Source organism: Aythya ferina (assembly GCF_964211825.1).
Source record: "Aythya ferina genome assembly, chromosome: 7".
In the NCBI taxonomy this organism is placed as follows: Eukaryota; Metazoa; Chordata; class Aves; order Anseriformes; family Anatidae; genus Aythya; species Aythya ferina.
Window position 1 is genome coordinate 19,240,075 of NC_140302.1, and position 16,827 is coordinate 19,256,901.

The 16,827-nt window shown below is 40.4% G+C and overlaps 1 protein-coding gene across 2 annotated transcripts in view; it reads left to right on the top strand.

Annotated features, from left to right (window-relative positions):
* Positions 1–16,827, top strand: part of WDFY4 (WDFY family member 4) — a 143,236-nt gene that overhangs the window by 2,100 nt on the left and 124,309 nt on the right. The window contains exons 2-4 of one of the 2 annotated variants that reach the window (XM_084526105.1): positions 1,700–1,832; positions 8,060–8,224; positions 12,904–13,165. In XM_084526105.1, coding sequence (XP_084382231.1) covers positions 12,905–13,165 — 261 coding nt within the window. In that variant the 5' untranslated portion in view covers positions 1,700–1,832; positions 8,060–8,224; position 12,904. Of the gene's footprint in view, positions 1–1,647; positions 1,833–8,059; positions 8,225–12,903; positions 13,166–16,827 lie in introns of those variants that run through there. The other variant, XM_084526104.1, reaches the window with a different exon arrangement.

A 16,827-nucleotide genomic window follows, 5' to 3' on the forward strand; every position in this document is an offset into this window, starting at 1 on the left:
CTCACTTAGTCTGATCTGATGCAAAATGAAACTAGGGTTAAAACTGGAGGTTAGGTGAAAAATGATGGGAGTTAAAAATTTCAGAAGTGATGTTATTTTAACACTGACAATTTTTTTCTTTTTCAAAAAAAAAAAAAAAAAAAAGCAGAAGGAGAGAAAATAACTAAATCAAAATTGAATTGTAAATATTAATGACTTCTGGACTTGGGTCTCGGAGGCCAGATAGTTTCTTTGGCTCTGTCACTGGGTGGCAACCTGGCCCTGGTTATGTCACTTCAGTTATTAATGTCTCTGTTTTCCAGCCTGTAAAATAGAGATTATAATAATGACCACTCAGATGATAATTTTGTAGAGATGTATGGAAATAAAATGCACTATAAAATAGATTTAAAACAAGTAGTTTTACTTACTAAGCAAAACTGTGACCTGAATTTTTTTTTCCTGTAAATTCGTTTGGATCAAAATGTAACTGGAAAACGTGAAACACATTTTTGTTTTTTAAATAATAATACCAGCATTTCCATGGGGGAACAATCATTTAGTGGTCATGTTCTTATAAAATCAGCATTCAGTTTAAAGCAGATACAATCCTAATAAAAGTGCTCTTAATTTTGATAATCAACACCACCTTTTCAATGATTCCCATTTCCTGGAAGATGACATTTACATCCTTCCTTTCTCTTCCCCAATATCAATATATGGAACATGCCTATTTGAACTACCCAGCTGTGTATTTACACAAATACCTTCTCAAATATGATCTCATGTGCAGGTTGTCCATGTTTACAGACTCTCAGCAGCTGCAGTGTACTGAGTCTGCAGAGAGATACCACAATTGAATATCAGAAATATTGCAGCACCAAAAAAAAAAAAAAGGTTCTAAATCCTTATGAAGACAGTTCCTAAGCTAGTGTTACTGCAGGGAATTTACAGCTTGGAAAGTAATAACGCTGAAAAAAAATATTATTGGATTTATAGAAATAGAACTGTGTGAATAGGATTTTTTTTCTTTAAGAACAACAAAATAACCTCCCAAAAGTGTGACTATGATTTAACACCCCCCAAATGACATTTGTCTCTGGATATTCTTTTTGTTTGTTTGTTTTGTTTGTGATGCTTTAATCAGCATCTTTCTTACATTTAATCACCTTACTTACATTTTTGTTCAACGTTTAAATGCAAGTTGCCTTTTCAAAACAATGTCGACTAGGTTTGCTCCAAAAGTATTGGGGAAAAAATAAAAATAAATAATAATAATAGGAAAAAAAATCTTCCTTTACATGTCCCTGATATATATTTTTTTGAAACTATTTGCCAAGTTGACCAAACAAGTTGACCAAGTTTACAAGCAATTTCCTACCCACATCAAGCTCCATTCTTTGTTCATAATCCTTTATCTGCTCTGCTGCATGCTGACAGCTTCTGTGCCCCTAGAATGGGAGGGTCAAAACAGACCACTGTGTTCCAAGTGGCTTCTCTGCTGGGTGCCCAACCAAAATGTGTCCATTCCAGAAGCTCGAAATGTAATTCTATAAAAGTTTAAATTGCTGAAAGTATATACAGGAACGAAAGTCATAATATTTTGTTCTATGATGTACTCTCCTATCTCCTTATTTAAGACGGACTGAGGAAAACCTATGGGAGCTACAATTATAACATGAGAACGAACTGCCTACTTGCAGCTTTGCATGATTTCTAGGCTTTCTGTGGCATCAGACCTCGAGAGCCCTTCTGCTGTGCTGCCACCTGGTGACACTTGGAGGCGAAGGTGCCAACACATGAAATGCTCTGAATGCAGGCTGCTGATGCTACCTCTGAGACACAGCAAACAGGTAATGTCTGGAGCTGGGGTGGGGGCTAAAAGGCTGCAAGGTATAGTTTCATATTTGTGGTCTGCATGGATAGAATAGCTGCGTGGTAAAGGAAGAGCTCTGAATATCTCTTAGAGGCATGCTTGTATGGGGGAGAGACAGGGTGAATTTTTCATCTTTATTCTTTTCTTATTTAAGCAACAATTAAGAAATAAAAGAAATATAAAAGTTCAATGGAAATGATTTCAAATAGAAAGAAAAATTACCACTAGAGCCTGGCCTGACCACATGAAATATTTAATCATACGCTTGTTATCTGTGCATTCAGGAAGGCTCTTCAGATGAGTTCCACCTCTGAGCTACATCTCCAACTGTGGAGAATGAAACACAAGCCGTGGGACTGACTTTTTTTTTTTTTTTTTTTATAAAGATGCTGGTAACTCTCTCACTGCTCTGAGCATAGGCTCTGGTACTAGTTTGTTGCTATGTAATTGACATGATGGAGACATAAACCTTGTAGATTACACTCTGAATGCATGTTTATCCCACACTCTCAAGAGGTAGACCAAAGAACTTTCTGCTTCCTTCACAAGGCAACTACGCTTCCCTTTAAGCTTGTTGTAGTGATTGACTGAGCTACAAAACAATGGTTTCAGTTTCACTTCAAGACTGGTCTCTTTTTGTGCAGCTTAAAAACCCTAAATACTGAGTAAGTCTTCTTAGACCTCCATGTGAGCATCCATTCACATCCATCTGCTCACAAAGAGGCAATAACTTCAAGCAGAGGCATCGCAAGACCCAGTGTCTGGACTGGCATCCTAACACACAGACATCCAGAAATAATTTTATGGGTTGTCAGTTCTGAGCCACTGCTCTCCAGCCCTGGGATAGCAGTGCAGCAAAAGGGATTCCTATCTAACAAGCAGCTGCTGAGGAGCCTGATGCACTTCCTTTTTGTGGTGAGCCTCTCTGCAAGGTAACTGATTTTACCAGTTCCTCCTCTACCACATGTGGTAGCAGCCTCTGCTGCAAATTTGTAAGCTGTACTTTCAAGGTCTGAATACACTAAGCTGACAAGTGATTGTGCAGCTAATGATGAGTTTTTTATTGTTCAACTTTTCTCTTTAACAAAGTATTTTGATATGTTCAGCATGAGGGTTTAATTTCAGTTCTATTTTTTTTTTTTTTATTTTTTTTTCCTGAGCAGCAGCAGCAATTTTATGTATTCTTATAGGTTAAGCTCCTAGCAGAAAAGAAACTATTAATGTGTCTGGCTGTAAGTTAAACAGAGGTTTTTTTGTTTGTTTGTTTGTTTGTTTTCCCCTATTATTTACTAGCCTAGAACAATCATCTGAACACCCTAAAAGCAGTCCTTTCCTAGGAAAAGATGAAAACAGTTCCCAAGGACCTACTCAGTTTCAAGAATTGTTTTTAGCAAAGGAATATCAGATAGCAAACCTACTGCTTGTATCAGTTTGTCCTCATTGTTTCTGCCCAAAATTTTTTATGACAGTGAAATCTAGCAATCAGGTACAATTGCAGTGTTCTGCAAATACTAATACTAACACTAAGTAAAAAGTGGAGAAGGTACATGAGTCTAGTTCAGAGAGCTAGAAGAATGTAGAAAAGCCAGGTTTGCCCATGAATAGGGTCTGAGGGCTTGTTAAGCATGCTTATTAGTTATTTGAAGGTACCTGAGTAGTTATTGCTGTGGGATAGCTGCCTTCCTGGACATATGCAGAGTCCCTCTGGGAGTGCAGCTTACAGGAGAGCAAGGTCAGGAGCAGGAGTTTATAAATAGAACTGGGAGCTAAAAAGAAAAAAAAGTTTGTTAGTAGGGGATACATCAGAGATGTAAAATGTCTGCTTTCACATATGCTTTGCACGGATTTTGTTTAATTGGTTTAGCCTGAACTGCAGGCTCCCTATTTCTTCTGACAATAAAGAGTTACTGCAGGCTGCGCAAGCTAAAAATCCTTGCTTGAGAGCAAATGGGGGTATTAAAAAGGAAGAAAATATTTCTAAGACTTTGAGAAAATGGTGTTTGCTAGAGGTTTTGGTGCTGATTCTCCAAATAAGTAAATCTTCCTGGAAAGCAGCTCTTGGTCAATATGTTTATGTAATTATATCTTGTGCTTTTGTCTGAGAGTGTTGTTTTCTGATGAGTGCTGTGTGTTCAAGTCTACCTTTATATTTTGTAGATGTTTTACTGCAGAATGTCTGCATCATGATCCATTAATTCAAATACTCCTGAAAACAATGAATTCCTTTGTATCATGTAGTAGAATGTTGATCTGAGGTACAGGAAGGGGGGAAATGGTATGCCGTTATACGTTCATTAGGCTTTCAACTTCCTCAATCTCAGTAGATGAATATGCATGCCTTCCAGTGTGAATATCATGTGTTTAGCCAAGCCACCTTAAAAATTTTCATGCACAATGTATTTCTGGTCAGTAGGTGGCATTTAGTGTAAATAGCAACTTCCAGAGGAACTTTCAGATTTGATCCTTTTTTCTTCTGGAAAAAAAAAAAAAAAAAAAAAAGGTTTTAACTTTTTGTTACAAAATATTTTCTAAATGTGGCTGGGTTTACTTTTTTTTTTTTTTTTTTTTTTTTTTTCTTTAGAAGTTGCTATTGTTTTACTAACTAGAATAGCTGGAATAATTTTGGTGGTATATAGTTAAGGACAGGAATAAAATATTAGAGTTTCAATTTTTATTTCTGTGCTTATAGTCCACTGATATTTCCTTCCTGACCATTCCTGACTCCTTTTAAAGAAGACACAAAAAATAACTAAGAAAAGGGGGAATTTAAAAGCAGCAGCCTTGAACTTTTTCTGTAAAGGTTCATAGGAAACTACTTCAGAATTTCACAACTTGAAAAAGACTGAAAACCACTACTCTAGTCTGACATATAAGACCCAGCCTATTGGATTTACTTTGGTTCATTCTTGTTGAAACAAAAACATATAAACATCACAGTTTGATTTAAGGACTCTTGTTGATGGAGGGAATTTTGTACCAATTACCAGTGAAACCCTTTGAAACAACAGAATTTCATATATTTCATATCCATGTTGTGGATATTATCCATGTCACAACACCACCACTCCAAATCTTATTGCTGCCAAGATCCAGCCTGTGTGGTGGGAGGCCCAGAGGGTGGCTCATGGAGCCCCTAGATGTCTAGGGAAGAAAATGGACACTTTTTGTGAGAGGAGTCTGGAGCATTACTTCAGCAAGTTGCTGCTTCTGATCATCATGGTGTCAGCGTAGTTAGTGGTGTAGCGGCACCTCCGAACTCAAAGCAAGTGTGCTCAGCTCAGAGGGGTGCAGGGTGGCCACATGCAGAGGACAGCTGCCTGGCAGCAACACGTTGCTACCGCCTTTATGGCTTCATCAGCATTAGCTCCATTTACCTTAATCCTGAACTTCAGCTACCCGTGCAGGCACACAAATATGCAAACTACTGTCTGTGTAGCATGGCCCTGCTGATTTCCTCAGGGCTGGTAGTGCTGCTTGCAGCCACAGGTCCCCTCAGGCCCAACCGTGTGCTGCAGTGGGCAAGCCTGAGGGGCAGCCTCCTTCTCCACGGCCCCAGTTGTCTCCTGCTGCATGGCAGCTACCACCCAAGGCCTCCCAGGCTTTTGGTTGTCTCTTGGTTTGATTTTTTTGTGTGTTACCTTTCTCTGTGGTCTCACTGACATCTTCTGCCACTGAAGAGAGGAGAGGAAAATGAAATGGAGCAATGTCTTAGCAGGAAAGGCAAAGGGTGAAAAAACCTGCAGCTGACCCAACTTTTGGACACTTCAGTGTTGAAAGGCATGAGTCTAACCCACACTTTTTCTTGATTGAAGGTTATGAATGCGAAGCAGAAAATGTTGCATGTACTGCACAGGCATGGAACAGGGTTTTTCCTCTTGTGTTTGGAGGCAGGAATAGTGAAGAAAAGTTTCATGTGAATTGGTGTAAGGGATGTTACTTGGTGCTGTAAGACAGGTGGGTCTGGTAGTTATCCACAGACCTTTGCCTCAGATCACCCAGTGCTGCTTAGTGTTACTGCGAAGGTATATGATAGGAAGGAGCTAGCAGTGTTAGGATGACAGCCAGGGGAGATTCCTTTTGTAAAGAAAAGCTTTTTTGGGGGGTCTGTTTTAATACAGCTAACTGTTCCTTTTTGTAGAACTGAGAGGCCTGCTTTCTGGCATGCTGAATGGGCTCAGGAAATGTTCAGAGAGAATTTGGTCTTGTGAGGCCGTCCCGGATTATACAGACTTCGGTGCTTGTACGTGTGTGCGGAAGCTGTTATCTAGGTGACTTTCTTGACAGTGCTGGGTGTGAAGTGCAGAACTTCTTGAAAAAGAATGTCCTTATATCTACCTGTCTTTCTCCCAAAGCGTACTAATTCTGGATCAGATCAACTGGACAGAGGGAAGGCTTAAGAAAGGTAGTTCCTCTTCTTCCTTGTGGGTGAAGGCATGGTGCAAGGGGGTATAAATGTAAATGGTCCAAACTGACAAGGGAAGTTGTGGTGCCGTGACCTACTACATTAGTTATTAGCTTGTCTTTATTTCTTGAGTTATTTTTACTACAGATAATTTGGTTACAGCTGTTCTGCTCCAGTGAAGCAGAGATGGAACAGGAGGGCGTGTTGAAACTCTCCACTTTCAGCCCCATCAGCAGATAGTGCAAAATAAAAAAGAAATTATGATTCCTATGCTGCGTGAGATAGAAATCTACCTAATGACTATGTGGCTGCTTGTGTCCTGAGAGCGTCCATGGAGAGGGCACCACTAGATAGGAGAAGGCTCCTGGGAAATAAAGCTCTGTGATCGAACAGCATGGAGGCACTGCTGCAAATGATCTCATTTCATGATTGTAAACTGACAATGAAAGGGGAAATGGAGTAGCAGTGGTAACATTTAGGCTTCTTCTAAACTAGAAAGGGGAAAACAATGTTCTCTCTTGGATGGTATTAATATTCTCTTCAGGGTCTCTGTGCTTGTCATTCATCACCACTGGTTTGGGCTAGATTGCAACTGGGAAAGTATTGGCTAATATGTGAACAGCCTAAAGGCAGGAAAACAGTGGATACGTTGGCACAGCCAATGCAGGCTGCGTGGGCTTGTGCTCTGCATGTACTCAGAGCTGCCTGGAAGCCTGTGTGTGCAGCTCTCAGCTTAGCTTTCCAGTAGCCCAATGTCACATTCACTGGAGACACCCCTGTGTGCAGGTGGCTCCAAGGGCAACCTTGTGTCACACAAGGAGATTGAGAACAATCTACTGGGACTGTTGTGTGCTAGAAACATCACTGCATTAATGGAGGTCCCCATGTTATACAGGCAGTCACTTTCCTGTTGTTCTCATAACCTAACCCTGTCCAACAGTGAAATCAGACCTTTCAGGACTTGGTGCTTCTACCATTGGAACCAGCAGCCTGGGTGCTGCTGTAGTTTAGCTGGAAGAGAAAATTGTTCTTCCTCCTGAATAATTTTTCAGGCATTTGAGAGAAGTAGACACTAACAGAATACTGGTGACTTTAACAATATAGAGGAAAATCCCCTTAGATTTCAGTTTCTGTAATGCCACAATCCCACTAATGCTCAAGGTCACAGTAAAATTTTCTGGGAGAAACAGTTTAAAACATTCTTATTTTTCCTCTGTAAAAAATGTTTACATCCCCTCCTCTTAAAAAACAATTATAAAGCCTTTGAGGTATGTCATTGGGAAGAACAAAAAAAGCAAAAAGACAACTGAGAAGTAGTCTTATCCCACCCCATGGCTAATCAAGACTTCTTTGTTGTCAGTGCAGTTTACAGTGCTCATTTGCCTCTTTGACTAGCTGCCTTAGCCATTTTAGTAGAGAAGTCAAGGGCTTGAATATTTACCTCAGTGTTCAAGTATATTTATTTTAAGGGTACTGCATTTGAGGAAGGACTCCAGTTGTTGACAGTACTTTTTGCATATGTTGCACAGAGTGTGAGCTTTGTGATGCTGTATTCCTGTAGTGGTTTGGTAAAACCTTAAATTTAGAAACAAAATTAAGACCACCCCCATTCAGACACACTCTTCATTGTGAATATGGTATTGGGGGAGGGGGAGGAGGGGGAATAACTGGTTACTCTTTATCCAGACAGAGGAATGCAATGCCTGCCAGGTTTGTGCATCAACTGAATTGTGTTGCTTTGGGAGCTTGGTGGGTCCTGAACACGTGGTTCATTTGCTCTTTTCCACTTCTGCTTTCTTCAGGAAATAAGTGCAGCAGCTAATCAAGTGATTCACAGTGGAAAGTTTAAAGAGCAGAGTGGGAGCTGCTGCATGCACCAAGATGCGTAATAAGACAGAAGCAACAAAGCTCAGTTCTCTGGATGTAGTTGTTGACTGCAGGAGGAGCTGCTGAATCCAGGAGCCCAGGTATGTCAAGAGATTTTTCTGTGAAAGGGGAAGAAACAGTTTTAGCTGTTGAAGGGATCTGCAGCATGATCTGCAATTGGTTTGTTGTGGTAGGATCATTTTCAAACAGCAAAAGCTTCAGTCAAAGCTCACCCTGAACTGCAGCACAAGGAGGAAAAAGGAGCAGAGCTGTCTGCTTGTATCTTTTATTCTAGGAATGATAATAGGGTTTATCTATTGCTGCTGCTAGTGGAAACTCATTAGAGTTGGTCCTTATCAATGAGCTGCCATTTTGAGATAATTACCCTGGTCTTATTCTTTTGAGTTTGTACAACTATTTGGTCTGTGACTAACCGGGAATATTCTGTTTACTCTTGGGCTGGGGAGCATTTGCTTCCCTGCCAGGAAGACAATACCTTAAAAGTAATCTTTTTGGTATCTGGGCTTCTTTTCTTTTGACTTCATTAGTGGCGTATGCAAGTCAGAGAAGAAAATACTTCCAATTAGATATTCAGAAGCTACTTTTTTTAAAGGAGAAAAAATGAAGAGTGGGTACATGAGAGAGGGCTTAAGTCAGTTTTGTATCCACTTTTGAACTGCATGGAAGTGCTCTTCAAACAAAAGTAAAGATAAATGCTGTTACATGTTTGAGACCCAAATAATGATTTTGAGAGGTTGTACTGCACAGAAAGGCCTTTTACAACTTAATATACTCAAAACTAAAAATAAGCTTAAGCAAATTACATTCTAGCATAAATTAAGGAAATTCCTTTGGCAGCAATAGTGCCAAAGGAAGGTTTCAAAACCTTCTTGAAACAAGCTGAAATGATACCTATTGCTGAAAAAGTAAGGACTGTGTGCTACTGAAATACAACTTGTTCTTTGAACTGCTTTCAACTTTCTCTAAGCTGACAAGTATTTTAAAACCCGTTTGTATATTACTTTTTGACAGTGCTTGGTTCAAGTCATCAATCAGATTAGGCCCCCCATTGTATGAAATGCTGTGCCAAAATTTATGAAGAGTGAATTACTTCCCAAGGAAGGAGTTAAAATTACAATTAAAAGGACCTGGCAATGATGGGTAGGAAAATGGTAGATTGAGGGACAGAGGTAAAATAGTAGATAGACAGTCTGGCACAGTGTTCTGTTTCTGAGGAACTGTTGTTGGTGCCTGTAAGGACAGAATAGTGTGAGCCACAAAAAAGAAGGTTGCGGCTGAATTCAGGGTCAACTAGAATTTGTGGGATAAACCAGTTCATACAAGAAAGGAGGTGCCTTCCACTGCTTGGATCATATAACATCAGAGAGCCTTCTGATGTTACTTTACCTGGGAGGTACAGGAATCCTTGTTTTAAGCATTTCAAATATTTGACTGGCATGACTTTAATGAACAGGCATATCTTGGCTGCCAAGGAGGAGAAGGTGATATTGAGAGTCATCACTCAGTGGATTTTTGGGACGCTGTGAGCTGTGCATTTCTGACTGTTACCAGGGTCCAGGGTTTTAAATTACCATTTATTTATTTATTTATTTATTTATTTTTAGACACTTACTATAAAAAGTGGACCAAACTCTGAAATTTGGTATCAGGTCTCACTGTGTTTTGCTTAACTGTCCTAGTGTGAGACCCTTCTCAGATAACAAATATTTTTTAATGTTTAAGGATACTTCTTGATTTGGTGCAATTTGGGATTTTTGTAGCACTATGGGATTATTCTTTAGATTTCTGGCAGAGACAAAACCCAAGGTAAATATAAGTAATGCTGAAGTAAAAACGAGTCTTTACAAAAATCATGCTTGTTCAGCCATTAAGCTTTTAATATCAACATTATCTCTCTACCAGCTTTGGTCAAGCCTTTCTTCCCTTTTATCCTATCAGTCTGAAAAGGCATAACCACAGTGTAGTGTGATTTCATACAATATTCATTTAGACCAAAAGGGAAAATACACGAGTAAGTTCAACTTCCTCTCTGTTACGTGACACCACTTTCTGAATGATAGCATTATGTTTCTTTTATATATTTTCACTTTTGGGTCTTTTTTTTTGTTACTCATTAGTATGTAAACTTCACTTTTTCTATTATTGTGGTATTTATAACATAACCAAAACTGAAATAGGCAATTTTAAGATTTAAGATGAGGATCAGTAGAAATGGTTGGATGTAGCAGAGAGTCAACAGATTAGACCTTCTCAAAATATCTAAGTTATTCTTAGTACCACAGATATGTGAATCCCAAGTCCTGTGATATGTTGATGGGTCCAGAAGAACAATTTTCCTCCAACAGGAATAGAAAACACAAAGGATTTAGAAGCCCAAATGAAACTGTAGATCCAAGCAAACGCTATTAGGAGGTAGGACATGCTAAGTAGAAATTGCAAGTGGAGAAAACAGACTAACACTAGGGTTCTGATGTTTAGTTTAATGTGCCTCTTGTAGTCTGAACAGTTGGAGTAAATAAGGAGGCAAATTGTGACCCTCATTTTGCCATTACATAGCTTTACAGTCTGAAAATGTTTTGAATGACCAGCCCTGCTTGTCTTTGCTGTGAAATCAGCAAGAAAGCCTGCAAAGTAAATTATGCATAGAAAGAGAAAATTGGTAACTACTTTTGCCTCTGTTCAAGCTGTGCCACTGATTGCTCAGTTGATGGCCTTCTGAGGTCACTGTAGGCACTGCATTTCACTTCTGTGCCTCAGTTTCACCATCTGTAAAATGTCTGCCTCTGTCATGGATTTTGAGCTTATACAAATGATCAAGGTAAATCTAGACAGTAGGAGTGTGGGTAATTTGTTCCTTAGCATTGTTTCAGGTTTAGCACAGTGGTTTCCACAGCAAGATACTTCCCTTAGGAAAGAGGATGGTGTCATTGGGGATGTGAGAGCAGCCTCCTTGAAAAAGTGACTGAACTATGCTATCACTGACTCCTAGAACAGCACCTAGGCTTTTTCAGTACATGGTACAGCTTTGCGATGACTGAAGTGGGCTGAAATCCTATACAAGGGCAAAGGATAACATATGACAAATGTCTCTCCCACACAGTCATGAGGAACAGTGTCTTCCTGTTTACTCAGTGCCGGCACAGTCATCATACTTTTTCTGCTTGCAGAACTGTGTTGTATTGACACAGACAATTAAGAAAAACAACAGCAGTAAAACAAACTGTTCTTGAGGTTGGACGCTCCAGATTAATACCCTTGGAGACTGATTAAAATCTCGTAGACCCTCCATCTCCTAGTGAAGGATGGTGTATGGGCTATGGTAGTTACCCTTCTCTGTACTGTGAAGGATCAGCATTTGGATCCAAGCATAGGTGTCTTCTGGGACCATCAGCCTGCTGCAGGTGCTGTGCTGCCCAGTGACAAGATAGTGTCACCTTCTTCATCTCTGCAGCTCAGAGCTGCTGCATGTGTGTGGAAGTGAAACAGGTTCATCTGGCTTGGAGTGGGCAGAGTGCAAGCAGCAAGCAAGCTGTGTAGCTGATTGATGGCTAAGGAAGAGAATCCCAAATATACTATCACTGTTGGCTCATAATTTCTAAACAAGGCTAATAAGAGTCTATTTTTATTTCAAGGGGTGTATAAATGGACAATGCAGGAGAACTGTTTTTGAATTACATTGCTTTTGTCATTTTTTATTGACAATCTACAGTGGTAAGCAAAAAGCCACTATACATAGAGAACCTATCTCCTAGGAAAAGGTGTATGCTGTTTTTCTTTGAGAGAGTGTTAATGATTGGTTAAAGATTCTTCTAGGCTCTTAAAAGATAATCAATTTGTCAAGTAAAGCAATGGAGCCTGTTCCTCTTGCTGACAGCTGCCTAGCTGCCTCCTCATGCTGTAATAGTTTGTGTCATATCCCTCAATTTTGAGCAGTCAATGTCCTAAACACCACACAGTATATGGCTGATTTTGATTGAAGCTGGAGAAGCCTAACTTCCCCTCACACAAACATAAAAGGTTGTGACAGCTCTGGGTAGCGGGGTGAGCTCACAGAAAGCTCTGACAAAGGTGTAGAGTTGCTGTGGGTTCAAGGCTGAATCAGTGACCTCCCAAAAGACTATGGGTAAAAACAGAACTGGAAGATAGATGAGAGGACTTGGGGTTGAGATAAGGTTATTAGAGGGATTCCTTTACCTACAGCACAAGATGGACCAATTGTAGGTCAAATTTAATGAACAACCAGTGTTCCCAGCTGGTGTTTCATCCCTGCTTTAGGTGGGGGATGCATCAGACACACAGCTTAGTTTAGCATTCACACTTAATGAAATATATAACCTGGATCTTGAATAGTACTCGTCTGTTGTAAATCTGATGATGGTAATAGTTATGATTTTTCTTTTATAGTTGAGGCAACAGAAGAAACGAGAAAATCTGACTCTGTTAAAGCTGGGGCTAGAATCCAGATTTCCTGCCTGGTTTATCATTTTGTCCTTCCAAAGCCCAGATGAGTTGTGTAGAAAATCAAAGAGCTCTCTCTTATGAAACATGCATGCATATGTTTGCAAGGTAGGAATACTGTTTTCCAGGAGCAGAGCGCTTAGCCATTAGAAGTGGAAAAGAATCAGTGGCAGCAAGCCTATAAGCTTCCCAACTCCAATAGCTAAGACTGTCAATGTTTGGTTTGACAGGACAATGGGGTGGTATGGGTTGATGACAGCTGTAAATAACACAGTATCTTTAACTTAATTTCTGATTTCAGCATGGACAAAGCAACTGAACACATGGGGCAGCTGGAGGATTCACCTGGCAAAGCAGAACAGCAGGAGCAAAGCCCTGGTGATATAGACAAAGCAGAAGCACTGGGACAGCCTGTGCACAGCAAGGACGAGCTGCCCCAGAGTCATACGCTCCAGTGGGAGACTCTAGGCAGACAGTTTGTAGAATATGAGCAGGCGGCTCCATTTCTCATCCCAGAGGAGCAACAGAGAAGGCTGCTGGACTTTCTTCCTCTCTTCCTAAAGGTTTGTTCTCTGTATTGCCTTTGGTGCAGATGACAAGGTCTTGCATTTGATTTTTCTGTTGATCTGTGTTGAGTGGTCACGCTAACTGCCAGTGGAGTTGATTAGTACATGATCTCTTTAGCTAGGAGGTGGGCACTTTTATTCCCCTGGAAGCCTAGGAAAACAGTTTCTTGTCCACCTCTCCTCTAACTAACCTGCAATCTTAGCACAAGAAAAGAATATAGGGGAGCACTGGTTTATTTATGTGAATGGCTAAATTCTACCCATTGTGTCAAGGAATATGCTGGTGATACGAGCATGTTTCAAAGTGAGTACCTGTGAAGAGGTTACTTCATGTCACCCTACACTATTTTATTTACTTAGTTGAGACTGGGCGCAGTTTCAGTTTGGGGAAAATGTGGTTGTGACATGCTGCTAGCTAGGGTAAATGCAGGGGTATGGTGTGGAAGATTAAATTTTGGGGTTAATGACAGTGCAGATGCCTAATTCCAGTCCTTCAGAAAGGAGGGTGGGTGTTCCAGGTGGGTGTACTGGGTCTGGGGAAACTGCAGCACGTGAGGAGAGGAAGGTCACACTGTGGATGAGATAGTTCAGGAGTAGAATGCTAGTTAACAGGCTGCCCTGCTGCATTCCCTACAGCTCCTATCAGACAATGATTTCTGAGATGGCCGTATTGAAAGGTGAACCTGGAAGAGTCCTGTGATGAATGGGAGTCTTGAGGGTTGATTTTGTTTGAGTGCATGAAAAATATAGGGAGCTGTTTGAGTGGATCGTACAGTGGCAGAATGGCAGAGCATAATCCTGAGAGATGGAGAAAATCTGGCCTATACTTAAATGTTTTCTCACCATGTAGTACAGTTGGATTGCCTTTTTCCTGAATTATCTAGGGTATTTCTGGGTATAGAAACTGAGTTTTTACACACCCATTATGTAAATCTTTCAGAAAGATTTTTTTTTAATTTTTTTATTTATTTATATATTTTTTTTGTGAAACCATGTTTTAATTATGGCATATTTTATCTGTCTGTACTTGTGAGTTTTTGGGTCATGGGTGACCAAACTCAGACCCATCAATTCCCTACCTATCTGAGCCAGTTTTCTAAAAAGGTAGTAAGTAGGTGAGAAAAAAATATTGTTGGACATGGTCGCTCTACGTGAAAGCATTATGGGACACAAAAAGGGACCCTGTAGTACAAGGAATGTATTGAAATGTGTGAGCGAGGAACTCACTGCACTCAGTTCTGTGAAATCTTTGGTGTCCATAATAGTAAAGAAATAACTTCCAGACAGTCAAAGCATTTCACTCAGCATGATGAAGCGTGAACCTGTGAAGCTTAAACAGAACTTTCCCCGCAGAACACAGGGTTTCAAAACTGCTGTAGATGCTGGTGCCAGTTAACAGTACTGAAGCAGGTAACCCTTTGGTGTCAGCGTGATGCAAACAAATCAAGTGCAGTTCAAGTTGCAGGTAGGGTCTGGCAAGACCTATGGCAAAGGCCTTGCTATATCTGAGTGCAAGCTTGCCCTGGTCCAAGGCACAATACACTTCTGACAATTGAGAAATAAACTTCAGTACCTGTGAGTCAGGACAGCAATTCCTCAGGAGGCAGGCTAAATGTTGCCAAGGCACTGGCAATTTTGTGCATACAAAAACCCATCTGTGCTTCCCTTCTGCAGGGCTGAACTTCACATGTTTTAGGGTTGTAAGAAATGATTTCTTGAAATGCAGTAATGATTTTGAATTCCTAAAGGATATCATGGCTACAGAATATATTCAAAACAGATGTGCAGATTTCTCATAAGCTTAATGCTTGCTTTTGTGCTCTGTGAGAGGGATTTTTGCCTTCCCTTTTCTCATTTTTTTTAACAGCAGAGCTTTGTGCTGTTTTGTAGTCTTTTAAGTTCAGATGCTTGGCTAGAGCATTTTGCCCTTGCATCACTGATTTAGGAGTACATTGTTGAAAGTCTGGTCCATTAGCTTTGAGTCATCATGTCTTTCCCCATACAACTTTACTACCTTCACGCAAGAGCTTCCTGCTTTGTGTGAAGTCCCTGGTGTGGCCTGGGCAAGCACATCTTTGTTCAAGCTGTATTTGCTATAAAGTTCTTAGCTGCATCAACTACCCTGCTTCCTTGTATTTAACAGGGGATTGTGCAAGTCCTCCTTCTCCCTTGAGGATTTTCATTTGTCTTTCTTTCCTTGTTGGATCATGCAGGTGCCAATGCATCTCTGTCTCCATCTGAGAGCTTTGGCTCTTGCTGGGCTGGCTGGAAAGAGGGCCCTAGTCAGGAGCCAGTTGAGATGCGGGGGCTCATTGCTCCCTGACACTCCTTGATGCAGAAGGAAAAGGTGTAGGAGGAAAATGTTAGCTATCTGTTTGTGATCTAGGCATAGGCTGGGAGTGATTTTAATGTGACATCTGGTGCCTCTTGGTGCCTCAGAAGGCATCAGAATGTTCTATTCGATAGATGGCTTTTGAGCTAGCATCTCTCCATGAAGCATTGCTCAAACCTCAGAGGGAAGTGTCATCCCCCTTAACACTGAAGCAGTCTGTTACTCAGCATAGGCAATTCTAACGTAGTGCTCTGTGTAAAACAGTTGGGAGTTTCAGTGTGTTGCTGCCTGTTCCCCCTGCCCCTGAGTAGGAAGGACAGATGGTAACAGCAGACAAGGAACTTGTGGCAGAATCTTAAACATCTAGAAACAGCCAAGCTTAAGAGGAAGAACAGATTAGATTGACACCGCATTATTTGAGATTCCCCAGAAGGCAGGCATTCTGGGATGGAGTCAGGTTGAGCTTCTTCCAGATACACATCTTTATAGACTCAAAAACCAATATGGAACTGATTGGGCCTGTTTCTAGAGGAGAGCATTTTCTAGATTTTATTGTCTGACCCCCACAGGATGATCACCCAGGAAATTAAATTGGAACATGAGTGGCCTTCTCTGTAATGACACAAGCTTACTGAGCTTTTGCACAATGACAGTAGCATTGCGCTGACCCTTTGATTAATTAATATTGTTGGTTGATTTAAAATGAATGTATTTTTAAATGAATAGGATATATTTGAGAAAAGGAAAGTTTGTCAGACTTGGAGCAGGGAACCATCACGTCTTGCTACTGTTCTTGTTGTCAGTTTTGCATTGAATTGTTCTTCTGTACTTGAACAAGTAATTTATAAACTAGTTTATAAATTTGCTTCTCTTGGCTAGCTAAATGTTTAGGGCAATACCTGGCTGCTTAGGAGAGCTTTATTATGGTGTAGGGTGGGGATTATTTAGAAATCCTGGGCTGGTAAATGTTTACTGTCAAAATCTTCAACATTTCAGAAGAGCATCTTTTCCTATAACAGTATTGAACTATACTCATGATGTAACTGGCTTGTGAAGTTGCAAGGTCATAGCCATAGAACTGTAAGGCAGAAACTTAGAAACTTTATACATGCACTAAAAAAGCAAAACATAAAAGAAGTGATGGATTTTACTTTTGTTGTTGTTGTTGTTCTGTGATTTTTCTAAATTTTTTTACCTTAAAGAAACAGTTCAGTTTCAGGTGAATCTTGCCAGTATACTGCTGCCTGCATGCAGTAGTTGCTTATTATCATGGTTTCTGTATGACAGATCTGTTGCAGTGCTCCATGAGAGCTGCAGTTCCAACCCC